Source organism: Panthera tigris, chromosome A2 (assembly GCF_018350195.1).
Source record: "Panthera tigris isolate Pti1 chromosome A2, P.tigris_Pti1_mat1.1, whole genome shotgun sequence".
Classification (NCBI taxonomy): domain Eukaryota; kingdom Metazoa; phylum Chordata; class Mammalia; order Carnivora; family Felidae; genus Panthera; species Panthera tigris.
Window position 1 is genome coordinate 134,433,274 of NC_056661.1, and position 21,940 is coordinate 134,455,213.

General features: G+C 37.7%; 1 protein-coding gene across 1 annotated transcript in view; it reads left to right on the forward strand.

The window, feature by feature from the left end:
• Window positions 1-21,940, forward strand: part of CFTR (CF transmembrane conductance regulator) — a 182,542-nt gene that overhangs the window by 12,229 nt on the left and 148,373 nt on the right. The window contains exons 2-3 of the mRNA XM_007089169.3: window positions 15,550-15,660; window positions 19,978-20,086. Coding sequence (XP_007089231.1) covers window positions 15,550-15,660; window positions 19,978-20,086 — 220 coding nt within the window. The remainder of the gene's footprint in view (window positions 1-15,549; window positions 15,661-19,977; window positions 20,087-21,940) is intronic.

The window sequence follows — 21,940 nt, forward strand, 5'->3', positions numbered from 1 at the left end:
CCACCTACCCTGGGTGGGATCCTGCTGTGATCACCAATTCTTAGATGTTCATCATTTTTGTCATCTTTTTCTCTATGTTTACTCTTATTCTGTACCTTAGGACTGAAGGAATAGGCAGCATCACCTGTCAGATGGTTCTTTCAGTTGATGTTTTGATACTTTGTATATATACAAGTTTTGGATTTTCCTAGTTGCAGTTTTTTTAAAAAAAAACATGTTTTCGTTAGTGAATCCCAATTTCCAAATGAAATCTTCCTTGGAACTGCAATATATACAAATAAAAGTGATGATAGAAGATAAGTCTTCCATAAGTACAAAGATATAGTTAACTTCTTACACCCAGATAAGGGCTAAAATGATTACATAACATTTATGCAGTATTTTCTTGGTCCTCTATGTTTGCCTTTTTCACAGTGTTATGTTTCTGAAATTGAGATGCCTCTTGTAACTGATGGCAAAGGAAGCTTGTCAGACATCAGGCCCAGGAACGAATTGTAGTATGGAAACTCAGCAATATATTGAAGGTATATATTCCTGTGACCTCAATTGAATTACTTGCACTGGTTGCCCCTCACGGGGTTGACTGTTAACTTAAATTTAGTTTCTTGCTTGAAATTTCTTGAGAAAGATTACTCTGTGATCTAGTTTTGAAAGAAACCGTTAATATTTAGTGTGAAGTTTGTCAACCAGACTCTAATGAAAGTAGAAGTTGTCCAAGGTCAGCATATCACTGTGCCTTGAAATGATTCTGCCTGTCCTACAGGTGAAGGCATTATGCATGCAGCTTGGCACAGTAACCCTCTTCATAGCTGTGACTTGCCAAGAGTGGGTCAAAAGAATATTTTTGATCTGAATGTCAAAAAGGGTTAGAAGAAAAATTTAATTATGATAGTAAGGAGAAAGTGGTAGGTTATTGTCTGAATAAGTATATGATATTAAAAGTTTCTTTAAAAACTGTATTTTAATGTAGTGTTTCTTTTTTGGGGAAGGCTAGTACTAAATTGATGAGTTTTTTAAAAAATTGTTTATTTATTTTGAGAGAGTGAGAGAAAGGAAGGGGCAGGGAGAGAGGGAGAGAGAGAGGATCCCAAGCAGGCTCTGTGCTGTCAGTGCAGAGCCTGATGCAGGGCTTGAACCCATGAACTGTGAGATCATGACTTGAGCTGAAACCAAGAATTGGACACTTAACCAACTGAGCCACCCAGGCACCTCAGTGGTGAATTTTATACTCAATGTCACCATATAGATGTGTAAGCAGAATAAAGTATTATAAAACCATGATGATATCTTGTGTGGCCTGTTATCATTCCCTGGAAATTGCACAATTCTATTCTGGGATGATACCTTGTGTGAGCAGGTATGCCAGAGATGTGGTGAGTTGTTAACTGAGCTTGGCCCACATGTGTTTGCAGTGACATGCTCACTTACGCAGTGTGGAAATAACCAATGACAGATTGTAATATTTTTCAATGTGTGCAAAGAGATGTCAGGGAAACCTTTCCTATAGAGTGGACACTAAGTCAGCTTGGCTGTCCAGGAAAATGTTTTGGTGAATCCAGTATACTAAAATTGTCATATAATACAGTATAATATGAAAATATGTGACATTTTTAGTTTCTATTTTTAAAATAGTAAAACACTTAAAAATATTGACATCTCAAATCAAAAGCTGGTGAAATCCTTGAAGTATCTCTAGGGAATACTAGATGGTGAGGCCAGTCTGAAAACCACTCAGCTAGTGTTTCCCCCAAGGTGGTTGTTCTTGACCTTCCTTGAGTTCCTTAGTTCATCCACTCTATACTCTGAGAAGATAGTCTCACATTCTATTTGGTATCTAATCCTCATTGTCAGCCCTTAGATGGCAATATATAGTGGGAGAAGCATGTACTTTGGAATCAGACAAACCTGGCTGGAATCCTTACTTTGTGACTTATTAACAGTGTGATCTTGGGCAATTTACTTAACTTCCAATGATGATTCCTATGCTCATCAGTACAATCAGTTATCCTCATTTAACACACCTCAGCATTATTATGATATCTAACATTCATTGAATTGAATGTTTACTATGTGTATTAGGGTTCTCAGAGAAACAGACCAATGGGATATATATATGTGTGTGTGTGTGTGTGTGTGTGTGTGTGTGTGTGTGTGTGTGTGTGTGTATAATAAATTATAAGGAATTGGCTCATGTGATTATGAAGGCTGGCACATGCAAAATCTTCAGGGTGGGCTGGCAGCTGAAGACCCAGGAGGGCTGAGGTTCCCATTTTATTCTGAAGGCAGTACACTGGAGAATTCTCTCTTGCTTCAGGAGGCCAGCCTTTTGTTCTCTTTGGGCCTTCAGCTGATTGGACAAGACCCACCAGTGTTACAGAGGACAATCTGCCTTCCCCAAAGCTCATGATTTAAACATAAATCTCATCCAAAAACACACTCTAAGTTAACACATAAGTACTTTCCATGTATTAAACAACAGCAAGTAATACCAGACATAGAATAGGTTATTAGTAAATGGTAAAGACTGTCATTAGTATGATTATTAGCATGATTATTATACTGATATTTTTTCATCTTCACCCCTAGGCTCTAAAAAGAATGCCTCTTCTCTAAATTTAACCCTCTTCTGTGAAGTAGGCCCAGTATCTTCTCTGAATTATGGAGATCACCTTCCCCCAAGTGCACCTGTCCAGTTCCACATCTGCAGCCTGTGCTGTGCCATTGGCTTTTTTCTTCAACTTTTAACCTTATCTTAAATCCTCAGATATCACCTTTGTTCAGTGACCCTCTGTATGCATCATCCTAACATGGAGTTTTTCTGTTGCTGAGTGCCAGTGTATTAGTTTTCTTGGGTTGCTGTAACAAAGTACCAAAAACTGGGTGGCTTAAATAACAGACATTTCTTGTCTTACAGTTCTGAATCCTAGAAGTCTGAGATCCATGTGTCAGCAAGTTTGGTTTCTTCTGAGGCTGTGAGGGAGAATCTGTTCCATACTTCTCCCCCTGCTTCTGGTGATTTGCTGGCACTCTTTGACACTCTTTGACTTGGAGATGCTCACTTTGATCTGTGCCCTCATCTTCACATGGCATTCTCTCAGGATGCCTGTCTCTATGTCCAAACATCCTTTTTAAAATAAGGACACCAATCATATTGGGTTAGGGCTCACTCTAAATGAACTAATTTTAACATGATCAGCTCTGTAAAGATCCTATCACCAAATAAGATCGTATTCAGAGGTACTGGGAGTTAAGACTCAAACATCTTTTTTTTTGGGTGGGGGGAATACAATTCAATTCCTAATAGTAACAGTGTTCAGAAACAGAATGAACTATAGAAGCAATTTGAAACTGTAAAATATAGTACATATAAGGAGTTATACTAGTTTATGAACCTTTTAAAAAGCTATGTGTATCTCATCTATAGTGTATGTAAAATGACATGGAGACAATGCGGAAGATGTCAAGTGACATGATATGGGAATCGTCAAGGAGGGTGAAATAAAAAGGACCATTTGCTCTTGAGTAGAACAAAGAATGACTTTCCATTTATAAAATTTTGGCACATCTCCAATAAATAGAATGAAGGTCAGACATTTGGAAGAATGTTTTGGTAATGAAGGGTGTTAAATATGAAAATATCTTATTGAGGAGAATTACATAATCTTGGCTAGAAACTTTAGTATTATTGGCTTTAAGTTATGACTCAGAACTGTTGTTAAAGAATGGTTCTTGAGCAAACCCTAACATGTGAGTTATGTCATATGAGGGCACAGTCACCCTGACATTTGCATTACATTTACCATAGACTTGAAAAACGTTTTGACTCTGTTTTTGGCTTTTAATACATTTGAACAGGAGTATTGGCCGAGCAACATGTATTTGCGATAGTATCACATGGGCTAAAAATATACAAAGTTTGAGTAGTTAACACATTATTCAGTTTTTTGGGCCAGTCCTAAACATTGGAGAAGGCAATGGAGATACAAAGATTTATATTACACTTACATTGATCAAGAAGTTAATCTTATAAGTAAAACAAACTAGCAAACAAAGCATCATGTGGTAACATTAATTTAACAATTTTGAAAATAATTGAGTGACAGTTACGTGCCATGCTGTACAATAGGAGCAGGAGGAGGGATACCTCAGTAAAATAAAGAATCTATAAAGGTGTTTGCCCTCATGGAGCTTAAGTCAAGTATGTTTGGAGATGTGAGAGATTGGCAGACAAGTAAATAGACAAGTTGTGGCTATGGCTCAGGTGGAAGAAACACAGGCGAGAATGGAGCACACAGGAGGGAAATTAAACCTAGGTTGCAGAGAGGCTCACGTATACATAATTTATATGAAACTATTTCAGTGCATTTCAGGTTTCTTGGGAATAGAAGTCAGATTTTATTTCAAGGAATTTATTAATTTTTCTTCAGGGTGACCTGATACTTAGTTGGTATTGGTACAACCCCCCTCCCCCACAAAAAAGAGCCCTGCTAAGTGATTAGACAGGGAGAATCCTTTTAAAAATTAAGAGCCCCCTAATTACCAATGGTTTCATCCAGTGGGAACTCCTGCTGAGTTCAAAAGGAAGAGAATCTGGCTCAATATTTCCTTTCAAGTTCATTTTCCTAAAGTGTGTATGGAAGCAAGAGAGTGTGACATTTTAAGATCACGGTAATTCGTAAGTGCCTTTATAAAAATGATTTTCACTAAACTACCATGATTTGTGTTTATGATTTCTGTTTTTAATGACCTGATTGTAAAGGTGACCATTTTGAACTCTTAAATTGCTTATTAGGATCAGTTAGTATTTCAGTCCTCTATTATTGTGTGTTTTACTCTTGGGGGGAAAAAAGCTACTTATAATGTTTATGGACCTTTACCCACATGTTGCTTATATGAAAAAAAAAAGATGTAAATAATAAGTGAAGGGGATTTAAAGTAAGGTTCTTACAGTAGAGTTTAATTTCCTTGGTCAACCTTGAACCACTGGTTATCTCCATGTCCTGCCTCTGTTATGCTCCCTTTTTCTGGGATTCACAGCAGGGAAAGATTCAGCTAGCCACCTTTCCTTCTCCCTTCACCTCTCGGGAGTTTTATTGTCAGAGTCCCTACCAGTAGCATCAAAGCTCCACGAAAATGAAAAATAGCATTAGCATTACTCCACAACCTTCGGAACAGGATCTGAAACTTAAATCTTGGGGCGCCTGGGTGGCTCAGTTGGTTAAGTGACTGACTTTGGCTCAGATCTTGAGATTTGTGGGTTTGAGCCCCGCATCAGGCTCTGTGCTGATAGCTCAGAGCCTGGAGTCTGCTTTGGATTCTGTGTCTCCCTCTCTCTCTGCCCCTCCTCTGCTTGCTCTCTGTCTCTCTCTCTCAAAAAAAAAAAAATGTATCTATATATATATATGAAACTTAAATCTTGAGTCATGCAATGTGACACCAAAAGGGAGAAGAAAATATTAAATTTACTCTCAATGCTATAATTTGCAATTTTCTTTCTAAGGGTGAAATAATAGCAACAGAAGATTAAAACAGGTTAAAATGCCACCAATAGCCAAATTCCACATACAGTTTGAAGATGGGAAATCATCCAAAGCTGGGAAGTCTGAATCCAATGCCATGCTGCTCTTTGAATCATTCTGAGAAGTAATCATGAGTAACAGTAGTATAGCAGTGTAACAGAGCAGACAACATAAGCAAGTTAAAGAGAAGGGTAAGATAAATGAGAAGCATTTTAAGATTTGACTGACCATTTATCTGGTTAATTGGTTTCAAGCAGCACCCTAGAGACCAACTTTATCATGACTGACTTTAAAAAAGCATCAACTTTGTCTTCCTGATGCAGCATGATTCAGTATCGCCCTGGGAGTATTAGTTCTTAATCTTTATCTTCGAACATTTTCAAGGTCACCTCCAACCTCCATTTTACCATTCCATCTATCAAGCAAAATAGATAAATAAACATCTTCAAATAAACCGTGTTGGTTGGAATCACACTGTATTTTTTTTTTTAATTTTGGGAAAAGTTGCTTCAAGGCAGTAAGTAACAAGCATGTGTCAGAGAGGATTTAGTGAGTAGTGATATTTTTTGTACACATCGTGAGAGATCATTAAGTGATTTGGGTGTTGGAGATCATGAGAGTTAGCTTGTGCTTTGCCTATGGCGGCTTGTACCAAACAGATTGCTGACTCCACAGCCCAAAGCTTCTCAGAGGGTTACTGCCCTCAGGAGAGGTGTGTCGTCTCCACGCCTGTGAGAAACACTTTAACAGAGAGAAATCAAATACCTTTGATTCCAGATGTTGAGTTGACTCTAGCGTGAAAACCAGGGCTTGGAAAGGATGTGGATATTTTATGGCTGAAGAATGGAGAAGCTCATTAGAGACTGTTTATTTTGGTTCCTAGTCATGGTGTCCTAACAAACTAGGTGAACAAAGAGCTTCAATGAAAGATTCAGGGTTCTAGAAAAAGGGAGGGAATACCAGATAAATGGGATGATTATAAAACAAATACCAGCAAAGTTAAATCAATATATCATCATGTGGGTGATATCCTTAATATACCATTCATGTGAAGTATGTTTTGTTCGTACCTTAGAAAGAAGAAGAGATAACTTGTTTTCCTTCTTTCCTTCTCAGCTCCCACTGGGCATGGAACCACTTTTCTGCTCTGTTCTCCAGAATGCGATTGTCTAAAATAACAGTAATAGTGGTGAGGTTCTGACAGTCATACAAGTTTCTCTCTGTAAGCTTTTACAAATGCCAGCCAGTGACCCAGTGGCATTTCTACCGTAAAATCTTAAGGCCAATACATTTCCCTGCTTCCTTATTTTCTTGGTTTCAAATACATTTCTTATTGCCAATGGAAATAAAACCCAGAAATGAGAGAGCATTGGTATGACTTGTCTTTCTCAGTAAAGAGCTCCTAAAAGTGAACTTATACAGGATACAGCAATTTTATAGGGCACTTAATCATCCCATCTTTCTAGCCACTAGTTGCAGCGATGATAAATTTTGTGGCTTTTTTTAGTGGCTTCATGTCCAGATAGAATAAAATTAAATGAAAACCCTAGAATACCACTCTGAGGCTGCTTTTCAAAAGCACATGGGCAGAGGCTATAAATCACAATGCTTTGTTTCTTCTCTGTCTTTCAAGATGGGTAGGAATTTTTGTAGCCTTGCTTGTCTCTCAATTGCTCAAGTCCCTGAAATCCAAGTCATGGGAGTGAATTAGTAGAACTGGTATAAGAGGTTTTTCATCAGTGGTGCCCATTCCTCAGTTTCTTTGCATTGCTATTGCCATGGTAGCTTTTTCACAACTTATTTTTCACAAAGGAATTTGCACAACTTATGATGCATGTGACCAATCCTTATATCCTCTCATGGTCACTTGCGGTAGCCATCCAGGCACACCCTTATTTGAAAGGTCTTAGAGTGTCAAAGTCACCATAATAAGGATTTGCATTTCATGCATTCTAGGGGTAAAAATAAAATGTAGTAAAACTTTTCAAAATCAACACTGACAAATTTCTGTATGCTGTTTTTCTTAATAACCAGCTTTATTGAGATAATTCACATACCAGTTTTCCTATTTAAAGTATTCAGTTCAATGATTTTGGAAGAGATGTGGAACTGTCACTATCAACTTTAAAATACTTTCATCATGGAGCACCCAGGTGGCTCAGTCACTTAAGTGTCTGACTCTTGATTTCAGCTCAGGTCATGATCTCACTGTTCATGAGTTCGAGCCCCACATTGGGCTCTGAGCTGACAGGGCAGAGCCTACTTGAGATTCTTTCTCTGCCCCTCCCCCACTCGTGCTGTCTCTTTCTCAAAATAAATAAACAAACAAAAAATAAATAAAATACTTGCTTCACCCTAAAAAGAAAATCCACACCCATAAGCAGTCATTCTCTTCCCCCCACCCCACCCCGCTCTAGGCAGCTGCTAATCCACTTTCAGTGTCTATAGATTTACCTATTTCATACTTTCATATAAGTGGAACAGTGTGTGGTGTTATCAAAATTCATCCATATTGTAGTATGTGTCAGTACATCATCCCTTTTTATCTCTGAATTATATTCTAGTTGTAGGAATATACATTTATCCATTCGGCAGATGATATTTGGATTATTTCTACTTTTTTGCCTGTTATAAAAAAGGCTTCTATGAACATTTGTGTACAATTTTTTGCATAGGCACACATTTTCATTTCTCCTGGGCATATACCAGCAAGTGGAATTGCTAGATCATATGATCACTTTATGTTTCATGGTCTGAGGACCTTTCAGACTGTTTTTTCAAAGTGCCCGCATCATTTACATCTCCACTGCCGGGTATGAAGGCTCTAATTTTTCCAATCCTTTTCAACACTTATTAATACCTGTCTTTTTTATTATTGCCTTCCTAGTGGGTGTGAGGCGGTATCTCATTGTGGTTTTGATTTACGTTTCCCCAATGGCGAATAAGGTTGGGAATTCTTTCATTTGCTTTTGGGTGTTTTTGTATCTTTTTTTTGAGAAATGTCTATTCAGATCCTATGCCTCTGACTAAATTGGGTTATCTTTTTATTATTGAGTTATAATAGTCCCTAACTATTTTGGATAAAACTTTTATCAGATAATATGATTTGCAAATTTTTTCTCCCATTCTTTGGGTTTCCCACTTTCTTGACAGTATCTTTTGAAGCATAAGTTTTTAATTTTAATTGTTTTAAACCTTATTTATTTTGAGAGAGACAGAGACGGCACGAGTGAAGGAGGAGCAGAGAGAGAGGGAAAGAGAGAATCCTAAGCAGGCCCCATTCTGTTACTGCAGAGCCCAGTGTGGGGCTTGAACCCATGAACCATGAGATCATGACCTGAACCAAAACCAAGAGTCAGACACTTAACCAACTGAGCCACCCAGGCACCCCAAGCTCTTTAATTTTTATGATGTCCACTTTGTTGTTTTCTACTGTTGTTTGTGCTTTTGCTGTTATAGCTGAGTGTAAGCTGTTTTTTTTTTTTTTTTTTCCTTTTTAAATTGGTCCTAATATGGCACATTTGATACAAGTGTAAGCTTTGGTATCACAGTCTTATTTTGCAATTCTAACTCTTCTTTAGGCAAATTATTTAAACTCCCTCAGCCTCAGTTACTCATCTATAAGAGGGAGATAATTCTAGGACTTCTCTCTTGCACTTTTGTAAGGATCAGATAAAATAACGTATGTGAAATATCTAGCATTTTGCAGGTCTCTGGTAAAACTCTATTAATGTTAGCTATTACTATGATTATAATCCCAATAATAATAACCTCTAGTGCTCTGAAATTTAAACTGAAGCCAAGTAATTTACATCAAGAAGCATATAATAAGGTGCATTTGTAATGTTTTATAGACAACAATGAATTTGGCCCCCATGAAAACCAGGTAAAGTAGTTGTTATTTCTAGCAGCAGCTGCAGCTGAGAGATCTAGAACATTTTCCAAGGTCATGTGACTGGGAAATGTTACAGACAGGGTTAGAGCCTACAGTTGTTTTTTCTTCTTGAAATCACTAATTCAGTTTTTTTTTTTTCCAGTAATAGATTTGTAGTAGGAGTCAGGTGGCTGGAGCTTTGCAGTCTCCATGAAGAAGTAGTACCTCAGACAACCATATCAGGAGGAAAAAAGTAATTTTATGGAAAATTAATACTGATAGTGAGCATTGTGTGAGAATCATGGAGTTAGAACACATTTGACTAGAAAGTGAATGTTAGATAGCCGTAACAAGTAATGAATTGCAACTGTGTGTACCTTCTTAATTAAAAACAACTTCCTCCTTATTTCCAAAGTTATACATGCTCATAGTTAAACATTGGATAATACAGAAAAGCAAAAAAAAAATTTTTTTTTCCACACATTTCCTTAATATGCATATATTCCTAATATTTAGAAGTGTTTATCAAATGGGAAGATTTTCTATTTAATGTTTGGATTCATTAGGCATGAAGTTAAATTAATTTACATTAGGATGCTTTTATGGCTATAAATTATGGACTTCAAGAAGATTTTTTGGAATTGGCTCATGGTCTTTTGTTAAGCAGCAATTAATTATCTTTCCAGATTGTCTGAAATTCATGGACTACATTTACTTTGCTGTTCACTCATCTAGAGAAAGTAAAAGAACTTCTACAGTTTTCCTGGTAAAATTAGACCCTTATGAGTAATTAACTCTCAAACACAAGAATGGCTATCTTTAGCAAAGCCATTTGTTCTTCCTAAACGTGTTCAAGCTGACTCAAGTGGCTATTGCTTATAAATTTATCATTTTATGGATAAGCAGCAAAAACTGTTTACATGCTTGTGGAATCAGAGGATGAGGACTCACTGACCTGACCCTCACCCCAATGCTACAAATTTGGGGTACATTCTTGAAGACTGCAAGTTTTACATAGGACTTTTGAGAACCAGATACCATTACTTTCTCAAATGTTATTTTCACTAAAATTCACTGAGAAAAATACACCTATGAGATAACATGAAATCTAAGTTGATAAAACAACTGGACATTTGAAGTATTATTTGTATGACTTTTTTTTCCCCTTTAAATCCTTATAAAGGTGAGGATGACTTCAGGTCTCAAATCAATCCATCCAATCATAGCCATTTATCAAAAAACAAAAACAACAAATAAACATAATAAGAAAAAACTACAAAGCAAAATGGTAGAGCTATGCTGCAGAAATTTGAGATTTATTATCACAATGTGTTCTTATGATTCCCCTTCTTTCCTTTGCCTGAACTTCAACATTTTCTTCAATTAGGACTATCCAAATTATTTGGGTGAGTTCCAACTCAATGTAAATAAGTTGAATGATGAAAAAGCCTCTGGTGTATTTAAATTCGTCTGCACAAAATAGTTTAGAGTCGTTTCTACTTAGTTCCTCAAGTATTATTTCATGCAAAAAGGAAAAACGCTATTAGTCCATGCAACCAGTGCTTGTTGAATTTTCTGTTGTATTTCACTTGGCCAGTTAAAGAAAATGTAAAGCTAAATACTGTGGAAGCATGATTGTTTTATAAAAACAAAATTATTTTGAACTGAAAAGGTTTGACACTTGACCTTCATCTTAAATTCTAGCACATGAAAATGTTAGATGTCTCTGTTGGATTAATAAAAGCCAAATGTCAAATGCAAAAATGATTATAAGCTTTAATTATGTGGTTTTCAGGGGGATAGGTTTTGTGAAAATCAAGGCTTTAATAATGACTATGATTGAAAAATTATTTTTGTTATAAAGAATTACAAGTCACTCTATACAAAACTTGGAAGTATTATCTTAATAAATGAAACTAAACACAATTTCTTCTGTGTATGTCTGTCTGTGTGTGTATATTTTTAAAAAATGAACTGCTAGCATCTTTCCTAATAAAATCTGAAGCATCTTATAGTTAAGTGACTAGAACAGTGTATCTGGGTACTAGACACTCCCCCCCCCCCAAATCCCTTAAAAACTTTTAAGTTATAAAGAACTACTTACTTTAGGGATCTCTGTTACCCACTAAGTAATGATTAGCTAGTTTCTGTTAGAAATAGCCAGAACTCTGGAAACTGTCACACTTTCTAAGTAGATCATTTTTTTTTTTTTTTAATTTTTTTTTCAACGTTTTTTTTTTTTTTTTTTTTTATTTATTTTTGGGACAGAGAGAGACAGAGCATGAACGGGGGAGGGGCAGAGAGAGAGGGAGACACAGAATCGGAAACAGGCTCCAGGCTCCGAGCCATCTGCCCAGAGCCTGACGCGGGGCTCGAACTCACGGACCGCGAGATCGTGACCTGGCTGAAGTCGGACGCTTAACCGACTGCGCCACCCAGGCGCCCCTAAGTAGATCATTTTTTAAAGTCCATTGTCACTATATAGTGACTGGTTATGGATGAAGGAGGATAAGATTAATTAGAGATGAAAGGAAGAGATGGTGGGAACAAATTCGAAGAGAAGAAGGAATAGGATTTATTGCTGTTGGTTATTCTAGGCGCACTTGCTTTGCTTCCAGAACCACTTGGAGACTCATTGATTTCTAATGAAAGAAATATGGAAGTAGAAATCCTGACTGGGCATTCCTAGATTCCATCTAAGTATGTTTAACCTACTTAAGATTATTCAAAAGGAGTGGTGGCTGGAGTTTGCCGTAGCTAATATATCATAGACTGTCTATGTGTAGATATCTGGGGGAATTTTTTGTTTTGTTTTGCCTTTGATTTTATATTTCTAAAATACAAAATAAGAGAACTTGTTGGGGCAGAAATTTCTTTCAATGTTATAGGTTTAAACTCACAGAATAAATTTTTTCTCTAGAGTAACTCTCGTGATTGCTAGGTAGCCTAAGGTCATTGAGTTTAGTTCTTATACTTCACTTTAAGCCAAGTTTCTATTTCAGGATACAAATATGGGTTTACTGTGGTAAGTTTATCAGGAAACACTAAATTTTATTAATAATTATGAATGGCTAACTTGAGTTTAAATACTACTGAATATATGTGGTTTGATGATGCTGGGCTATGGAACCCTGGATAATCAAACCTAGATATCAAGGTGTAATATCATATTAAAATGGGGACAGACTACACAGGAAGCTTTTTTTCTTTTCTTTTTTTTTTATTAATTTTATTTTTTTTAATTTACATCCAAATTAGCATATAGTTCAACAATGATTTCAGGAGTATATTCCTTAATGCCCCTTACCCATGTAGCACATTCCGCCCCCCACAACCCCTCCGGTAATCCTCTGTTTGTTCTCCATATTTAAGAGTCTCTTATGTTTTGTCCCCCTCCTTGTTTTTATATAATTTTTGCTTCCCTTACCTTATGTTCATCTGTTCTGTGTCTTAAAGTCCTCATATGAATGAAGTCATATGATATTTGTCTTTCTCTGACTAATTGCGCTTAGCATAATACCCTCCAGTTCCATTCACATAGTTGCAAATGGCAAGATTTCATTCTTTTTGATTGCTGAGTAATACTCCATTGTGTATATATATATATGTATATATACACATACCACTTCTTCTTTATCCATTCATCCATTGATAGACATTTGGGCTCTTTCCATACTTTGGCTATAGTTGATAGTGCTGCTATAACAATTGGGATGCATATGTTCCTTTGAAACAGCACACCTGTATCCCTTGGATAAATACCTAGTAGTGCAATTGCTGGGTCATAGGGTAGTTCTATTTTTAATTTTTTGAGGAGCCTCCAGACTGTTTTCCAGAATGGCTACACCAGCTTGCATTCCCACCAACAATGCAATAGAGATCCTCTTTCTCCGCATCCTCGCCAACATCTGTTGTTGCCTGAATTGTTAATTTTAGCCACTCTGACAGGTGTAAGATATCTCATTGTGGTTTTGATTTGTATTTCCCTGATGAGTGATGTTGAGCATTTTTTCATGTGTCGGTTGGCCATCTGGATGTCTTCTTTGGAGAAGTGTCTATTCATGTCTTTTGCCCATTTCTTCACTGGATTATTGGCTTTTTGGATGTTGAGTCTGATAAGTTCTTTATAGATTTTGGATACTAACCCTTTATCTGATACGTCGTTTGCAAATATCTTCTCCCATTCCAGTGGTTGCCTTTTAGTTTTGCTGATTGTTTGCTTCACTGTGCAGAAGCTTTTTATTTTGATGAGGTCCCAGTAGTTCGTTTTTGCTTTTGCTTCCCTTGTCTTCAGAGACATGTTGAGTAAGAAGGTGCCACGGCCAAGATCAAAGAGGTTTTTGCCTGCTTTCTCCTGGAGGATTTTGATGGCTTCCTGTCTTACATTTACGTCTTTCATCCATTTTTAGTTTATTTTTGTGTACGGTGTAAGAAAGTGGTCCAGGTTCATTCTTCTGCATGTCGCTGTCCAGTTTTCCCAGCACCACTTGCTGAAGAGACTGTCTTTATTCCGTTGGACATTATTTCCTGCTTTGTCAAAGATTAGTTGGCCATACGTTTGTGGGTCCATTTCTGGGTTCTCTATTCTGTTCCATTGATCTGAGTGTCTGTTCTTGTGCCAGTACCATACTGTTTTGATGATTACAGCTTTGTAGTATAGCTTGAAGTCTGGGATTGTGATGCCTCCTGCTTTGGTTTTCTTTTTCAAGATTGCTTTGGCTATTCAGGGTCTTTTCTGGTTCCATGCAAATTTTAGCATTATTTGTTGTAGCTCTGTGAAGAATGCTGGTGTTATTTTGATAGGGATTGCATTGAATATGTAGATTGGTTTGGGTAGTATCGATGTTTTAACAATATTTGTTCTTCCTATCCAGGAGCAAGGAATCTTTTTCTATTTTTTTGTGTCTTCTTCAATTTCTTTCATAAGCTTTATTTAGTTTTCAGTGTGTAGATTTTTCATCTCTTTGGTGAAATTTATTTGGTGAGATTTATTCCTAGGTATTTTATGCCTTTTGGTGCAATTGTAAGGAAGCTTTTTATAGAGGCAGCCCACAAAAGGTTACTTTAAAGTAAGCTGGAAACTCATTTATTAAAATAGACATCAGGTCTTTGATATAGAGGCAGCTCACAAAAGGTTACTGAATAAAAATTTTTTTTAATGTTCATTTGTTTTTGAGAGAGACAGAGATAGAATGCGAGTGGGTTAGGGGCAGAGAGAGAGGGAGACACAGAATCTGAAGCAGGCTCCAGGCTCCGAGCTGTCAGCACAGAAGCTGATGCAGGGCTTGGACTCACGAGCTGTTAGATCATGACCTGAGCTGAAGTTGGACGCTCAACTGACTGAGCCACCCAGGCACCCCACAAAAGGTTACTTTAAAGTAAGATGGAAACTCATTTATTAAAATAGTCATCAGGTCTTTGATATGGACCAAAAGATGTATGTTTTAAGTTTTTTTAAAGAGAGATGAAAAGGTTTATTTTTAAAATTTCCTACAAATTCCTTATAATATTTGAAATTTACAGATAGTAAAATTCTGTTTATTTGTAAATTTAGTGTCATAATTTAATAATTTCAAACATATTGAACATGTAATTTTTATTGATAGATGGAGTATATTTTCCTTTTTACTAAACTTTCTGTAGGCTCCTTCCTTTCTGTCCTCAATGCCATTTCCCTTGTCCCAAGTCTTTCCACCATCTGGCAGTGATCTTCTGCCACTGGCCCTGCCTAGCTGTATGGGTTGTTAACTTTTTTAGGAAAGTTTTGAGCGGGTTGTTAAGTACAACTAGTATTAAAAATTAAATGATATAAACTTATAATTAAATTACAACAAAACAAAGGGAATAAAAACTCAAAAGTTGGGGCGTCTGGGTGGCTCAGTCGGTTAAGTGTTTGACTTCCGCTCAAGTCATGATCTCATGGTTTGTGGGTTTGAGTCTCGCATTGGGCTCTGTGCTGTCAGCTCAGAGCCTGGAGCTTGCTTTGGATTCTGTGTCTCCCTCTCTCTGCCTCTCTCCCATTCATGCTCTGTCTCTCTCTGTCTCTCAAAAATAAATAAACGTTGAAAAAAAACTAAAACAATATCAGATTCCAAGTCTATATTGGAGGCCAGATCACATGGATATTTACATGTGTCCCTTTTCTCTTTGTTTTAGTTGGACCAGACCAATTTTGAAGAAAGGGTACAGACAACGCCTGGAATTGTCAGACATATATCAGATCCCTTCAGCTGATTCTGCTGACAATCTATCTGAAAAATTGGAAAGGTATGTTCATACACATTGACCACTAGTTGAAAAGAGAAATTAATACTATTAATTATTATTAATTATTAATATTAATACTCTAGAGAATAGAGAACCAATCTTTTAGATGTCTTAATTCTCAAAATGGCATATTTACAATAGGAGCATCTTATTTTCTTGCTGAAGTCTTCACCAATCAAAAATTAAACAATGAAGGGTTTCAAAACTAACCATATTCCTGATAAATGACTTTTTCTGAGAAATAATTCTGAGACATTATATGTCTTTAAAGAACATTAAGTAGATTTTGTGAAGACTGAAGTAATATCTATGAAGCAAATTGTGTCTATTTGCCTCCCAAATATTAATATGTGAATAAAAGTGTACACACTTGGAAATCTTAAGGTTATGGCTATTGGATATCAAAGAAATGTAAAAATTTCATATTAAATTTTTTTTTAATGTTTATTTATTTTTGAGAGAGACAGAGATAGAATATGAGTGGGTTAGGGGCAGAGAGACAGGGAGACACAGAATCTGAAGCAGGTTCCAGGCTCTGAGCTGGCAGCATAGAGCCCAATGTGGGGCTCGAACTCACGAGCTGTGAGATCATGACCTGAGCCAACGTCAGACGCTTAACTGGCTGAGCCACCCAGGAGCCCCCCAAATTTCATAGTTTTGAGTACATATTGAATGCTAGGTATAGTATCTCCTCTCAGCTCTTGGAGGAAAACGTCATTATCTCTATCTTGCAGGGAGCAAATTGAGGCTCAGAGAGATGCTGGAATTTTCCAGCTAATGAGTTGACAGAGCCAAGATTCTTTTTTTTTTTTATTTTATTTTTATTTTTTATTTTTTATTTTTTTATTTTTTAATATATGAAATTTACTGTCAAATTGGTTTCCATACAACACCCAGTGCTCATCCCAAAAGGTGCTCTCCTCAATACCCATCACCCACCCTGCCCTCCCTCCCACCCTGCCAAGATTCTAATGCAGGTCTGTACTTACAGCCTCCCCAGGATCAGTGCTTCCCATAGAAAAGTTCTCAGAGTTCCCTGTTCTAAGAGTATTAGAATCCTTTCCATTACCAGCAACAGAAACCCAATTAACTAACTTAAGTAAATATAGAGAAATTGTTGGCTTGTGTATCCTATCTGTGTGAAGGGACATAGGTAGAGAACTGGCATTAGAGACTCAGTGGAACCAGAGACTCAAGGGCCACTTGGTGGCATTTACTTGTGCTGGTTTTATTCTCTCAGACCAGATTCCTCCATGCAGTGGGTCCTTAGAACTCTTTGCTCATGTCTTTACAAACCAGGGAGAAAAGAGTCCTTTCTCCTTGGCCAAATGTGAAAAATCCTAGAGACCTTAGACCTTAGACCAAAGGAAAAAAAGAAAGAAAAGAAAAAGAAAAAAGAAAAAGTAGCTAGTAAATTATTGCCTCAAAAAAGTTGAGACTCATAATTTGTTTACCTTACTTTCACTAAACTCATTTCCCTATAAAAAATATTTTCAAAGCAAAGTAAGATATTCAGCCTTATTTTTTCTTGATTTTATTCAAAGAATTAGGTTAGTGAGAATAATAGATTCATATTTCCAAGATCAAGAACCAATTCCTATTATTGAGCACTTAGTGTGTATAAGTGCCATGAAAGCAAGGATATTTTTGTTGGCTGGTTGGTTTGGTTTATTTATGATGTATCCCCAAGTGCCTAGACTAGGGCTTGGCATATAGCACATGCTCAATAAACAATTGCTGAATGAATGGTAATTGAATGTGCAATGACCAACATTATATGAAAACCTGTAACACTGTTGCAGAGATAAAATGTGTAAACACAATACAGTGTAGATGTACCAGCAAGTTCACAATAAAGCAGTAGATATTGAATATCTTAGTTCTGAATAGATGCTAAGGGAAAGATGAATCAAGGAAGGGCTAGGTTAACAAAAATCTGTGTACTCCAGTTCTATTTTCATTTATGGCCAAATGGAGGACACCTGAATTTGTAGGATTATCTGACCTAAGATTGTTTTTCCTGTTTTGATTGTATCCCCCATATCAATTCAATTAAAAATATAACTATTTTTTTTCAATTCAATAACTCTGTGCCAGCATAAGTCCATAAATTCTTTCTTTTATCTTTATTTTGTATCTCTTTTCACCATATTTATTTCTTTTTTTGAAAAATAAAATTGTTATTTAGAATTTATTGAAACATTTTGGAAGAGTGATATATCATTTATATATAGTACTTTGTACCTCTGCACCCTTGGAAAGTGACCTGGACTCACATTTCATAACTTCCTGGTGACAAAGGTCCTTAGGTGGTTACCACATAGTTGAGGCACACTGGCCCATCTGACTCAGTTTGTGGCTGTGGCATTGAACCCTCTATATCACTCCTATGTGCAAACTGCACACCCATTCCATGAGAAGCTACAAACATGATAAGCATAGAGCTTCTTCCTTCATGATTTAACTCTCAGTGTTTGAAATTCTTACTGGGTCTGTTGTGGTGCTACTGAAACCACACTACCTCCTCTCCCTGCTAACTCCTCTCAAGCTATAAAATGTTCAAATCCCAGCCATTAAAATAAATTATCCCACCTTGCCTTTCCTTCAGGTTGCTACTCCATTCTTTTTTCCTTCTCCTCCCCCTCCTCCTCCTCCTCCTTCTTCTTCTTTTTCCACAGCTAACATTTCTCTGCTCTCCTGGTCTCTCCACTTCTTCACCTTTCCTTTTCATCTCATCTTTCTGAAATATGGTTTCCACATCTACCATGGTGCCAAAATGACATCAATCAGGGTCACCAGAGGTCTCTTAATGTCAAATAAAATGGCATCTTCCTACATGACTTCATGCTGACCTCTTCTTCCCACCTTGAAACCATTTCTCTGGTCTGTGTACAACCTTTCTTTCCTGACTTTCTCATCTGACCCATTCTTCCTTTGGAAGAGAGGCTGGGGGCACCTGGGTGAATTGGTTAAGCGTCCAACCTTGACTCAGGCCATGATCTCACGATTCGTGAGTTCCAGCCCCATGTCAGGCTCTGTGGTGACACTTGGAGCCTGGAGCCCGCTTTGGATTCTGTGTCTCCCTCACTACCCTCCCCCCCACCCCCGCCGCTTTCGTTCTGTCTGTCTCTCTCTCAAAAATAAATAAAAATTAAGAATACAAAATAAAATTTAAAAATTTAGCTTCTTACCCTGTTGTGAGTCACTGAATGATATGGACAAGAGGCAGGCCCTGCATGTGAGTGAAAGAGTAGATAGATGGGATAGGGCGATTAGGCCTTGTTGGTAGTAAGCTTCTTGGGGGAGCCAGTGTCCATGCACAGACTGCCAGGGTTGCCCTCAAATTTCAGTTGTGTGGTCTTCCTTTGGAGTAACTTAAAACCAGCTCTGGTAATGGTAGAAGAATAGTAATGGAAAGAGCTCTTAATGAAATGCAAACCCTTTGTCTGGTTCTTGCCTGTGAAACTTTTCATCTCTGTACAGTTTAATAATGAATATCAGGGTAACATTCAGAGATATATTTTAACAACTTGGGAAGAGAAAGAGGGCCTTCATTAACAGAAGTGGCGATAATGTAAATATAATCCACAGATGAACTTACAGTTTTTAAAAGAAAACATTTCTTTGATACCACCTTCTTTCAGACTATGTGGTTTCTATTCCTACCAGAAAATAGAGAATTTGATTCTGTTCTAATTTTCTAAAGACTTTTACTCTAATAAATGACTTTAGTAGTTGAAAACGAAGTTTGACAAGATTTGTTTCATACCCCTATATTTAAAAACAGAGTCATTCAGACAGGCTTTTCTAATGTTAAATAACAGAAAAATTCACCTGACTTTTTATATTGTTGTTTTTTTGACAGTTAAATTTTGTAAAATCTACTACAGTTCCTAAACAAGTAAAGATCAAAAGGCGAAGAGGAAAAAAAGTTACATTTTTGTTTATTTTTCACTCTGTCCCAAGCATAGTAATGTATATTCCTAAGAGTCATACTTTACTAATCCATTTCTTGGCACTGCTTTAAGAAGCCCAGAACTTTCTGGGCTTGCCTCTTGTCCATCACATCTGGCCTTGTCATGAAGTCAACTCTTTGAAAATTGATACATAGTGAAGCATCAAATTCTGCCAAACATCTGATGAGTGTTGGTGTTGGAAGGTCTCCACAAGGTTGTTTTTTTTTTTTTTTTGTCTCTTTAGTCACTTGTGTTAATCTCCTTGGATGTCTTTGTGAGAATAAAACTATGTTAAGGGAAATAAAACAACTCAAATATTTGCACATGCAACTTATTGGTCCCACTTTTTATTCTTTTGCAGAGAATGGGACAGAGAACTGGCATCAAAGAAAAACCCCAAACTCATTAATGCCCTTCGGAGATGCTTTTTCTGGAGATTTATGTTCTATGGACTCTTATTATATTTAGGGGTAAGGATCTCATTTGTAAATTCATTATAGATAATAAGTATATTCATTTTTATGATTTTATTAATCTAAAGTAATTATATTCATTTTATGACTAGGGTAATCTGGTGCTCAGATAAGAGGACTAATTCAACTCTAAATACAAAGAAACCACTAAAACTCTAGTAGAGACAAGTAAAAATGCATTAAGATGTCCTGAAACACAGGTGGCAACCTATAATTTAAAATAGGTTCAGCATTAAAAAAATTTAAAAAAAAAGGTGTGGGGGGGGCGCCTGGGTGGCTCAGTCAGTTAAGTGTCTGACGACGTCTGAAATCATGATCTCGCTGTTTGTGAGTTTGAGCCCCGCATCGGGCTCTGTGCTGACAGCTCAGAGCCTGGAGCCTGCTTTGGATTCTGTGTCTCCCTCTTTTTCTGCCCCTCTCCCACTCTCTCTCTCTCTCAAAAATAAATAAACATTAAAAAAAGAAAAAAATAAAAAACTGGGGATTGAAGATGGTGGCGTAGGAAGACGCTGGGCCCACCTCATCCTGCTCATGGCTTAGATTCCACCCACATCTGCCTAAATAATCCAGAAAACCACCAGAAGACTAGCAGAATGGACTCTCTGGAGCCAAGCATAGACAAGAGGCCCACGAAAGAGGGTAGGAAGGGCAGAGAGGCGGTGTGTGCTACACAGACTGGCAGGAGGGAGCTGGGGCAGTGGAGGGGCAGCCCGCCTGGCAAGACAGAGCCCCCAAGTCTGGCTTGCAAAAGCGGAGGGACTGGACTCCATGAGTTCTGACAGCCAGTGGGACTTAACATCTGGGATGTTAAAAGTCAACAGCTCTGCTCTTGGAGAGTGGGGAGGGTGAGAGAACACCGGGAGGGAGAGTTGCTGAGCCCCGGAAGACAGAGCTCAACTTGGTGGGGAACAAAGGTGCTGGCAAGCACCATATCCCTCTCCCATCCCCCAGCTGAAATCCCAAAGGGAACCAGTTCCCTGTCACTGAACTTGCTTGCACTGCGCAAACACCCAACCCTTCTGTGGATCCATCGCTCCGGGTGCTGCAGGGCCCCTCCTGCAGGAGACCACCAACAGCAAAGGGAGCTAAGCCTGCCCCTCCCAATCCTGTGCACCTTGCGGATCCACCCTGGCTAATACACCAGATCCCATCGAAGCAGCATCACAAGCCAGGCAGTGTGCAAGTAGCCCAGACAGGGGCCACACCACTCCACAGTGAGTCCTGCCGCTGGGAGAGGGGAAGATAAGTTACACACCAGTCTGACTATGGCCCCAGCGGTGGGCTGGGGGCAGACATCAGGTCTGACTTCAGCCCGCCCACCAATACAAGTTACTCTGGAAAGCACAGGGGAAGTGCCCTGTAGTTTGGAGCCACCACAGGGACTACCCAAAATGACGAAACGGAAGAATTCTCTTCAAAAGAAACTCCAGTAAGTAGCGATAGCTACTTAAATCAAAAATGATTTAAACAATATAACAAAACAAGAATTTAGAATAATAGTCATAAACTTAATCACTGGGCTTGAAAAAAATATAGTGGACAGCAGAGAATCTATTGCTACAGAGATCAAGGGACAAAGAATAGTCATGAGGAGCTAAAAAATGCTATAAATGAGGTGCAAAATAAAATGGAGGCGACCACAGCTCGGATTGAAGAGGCAGAGGAGAGTATAGGTGAATTAGAAGATAAAATGATGGAAAAAGAGGAAGCTGAGAAAAAGATTAAAAAAAATTCAGGAGTATGAGGGGAGAATTAGAGAACTAAGCGATGCAATCAAACGGAACAATATTTGTATCAGGAATTCCTGAAGAGGAGGAGAGAGAGAAAGGGGCTAAAGGTGTATTTGAACAA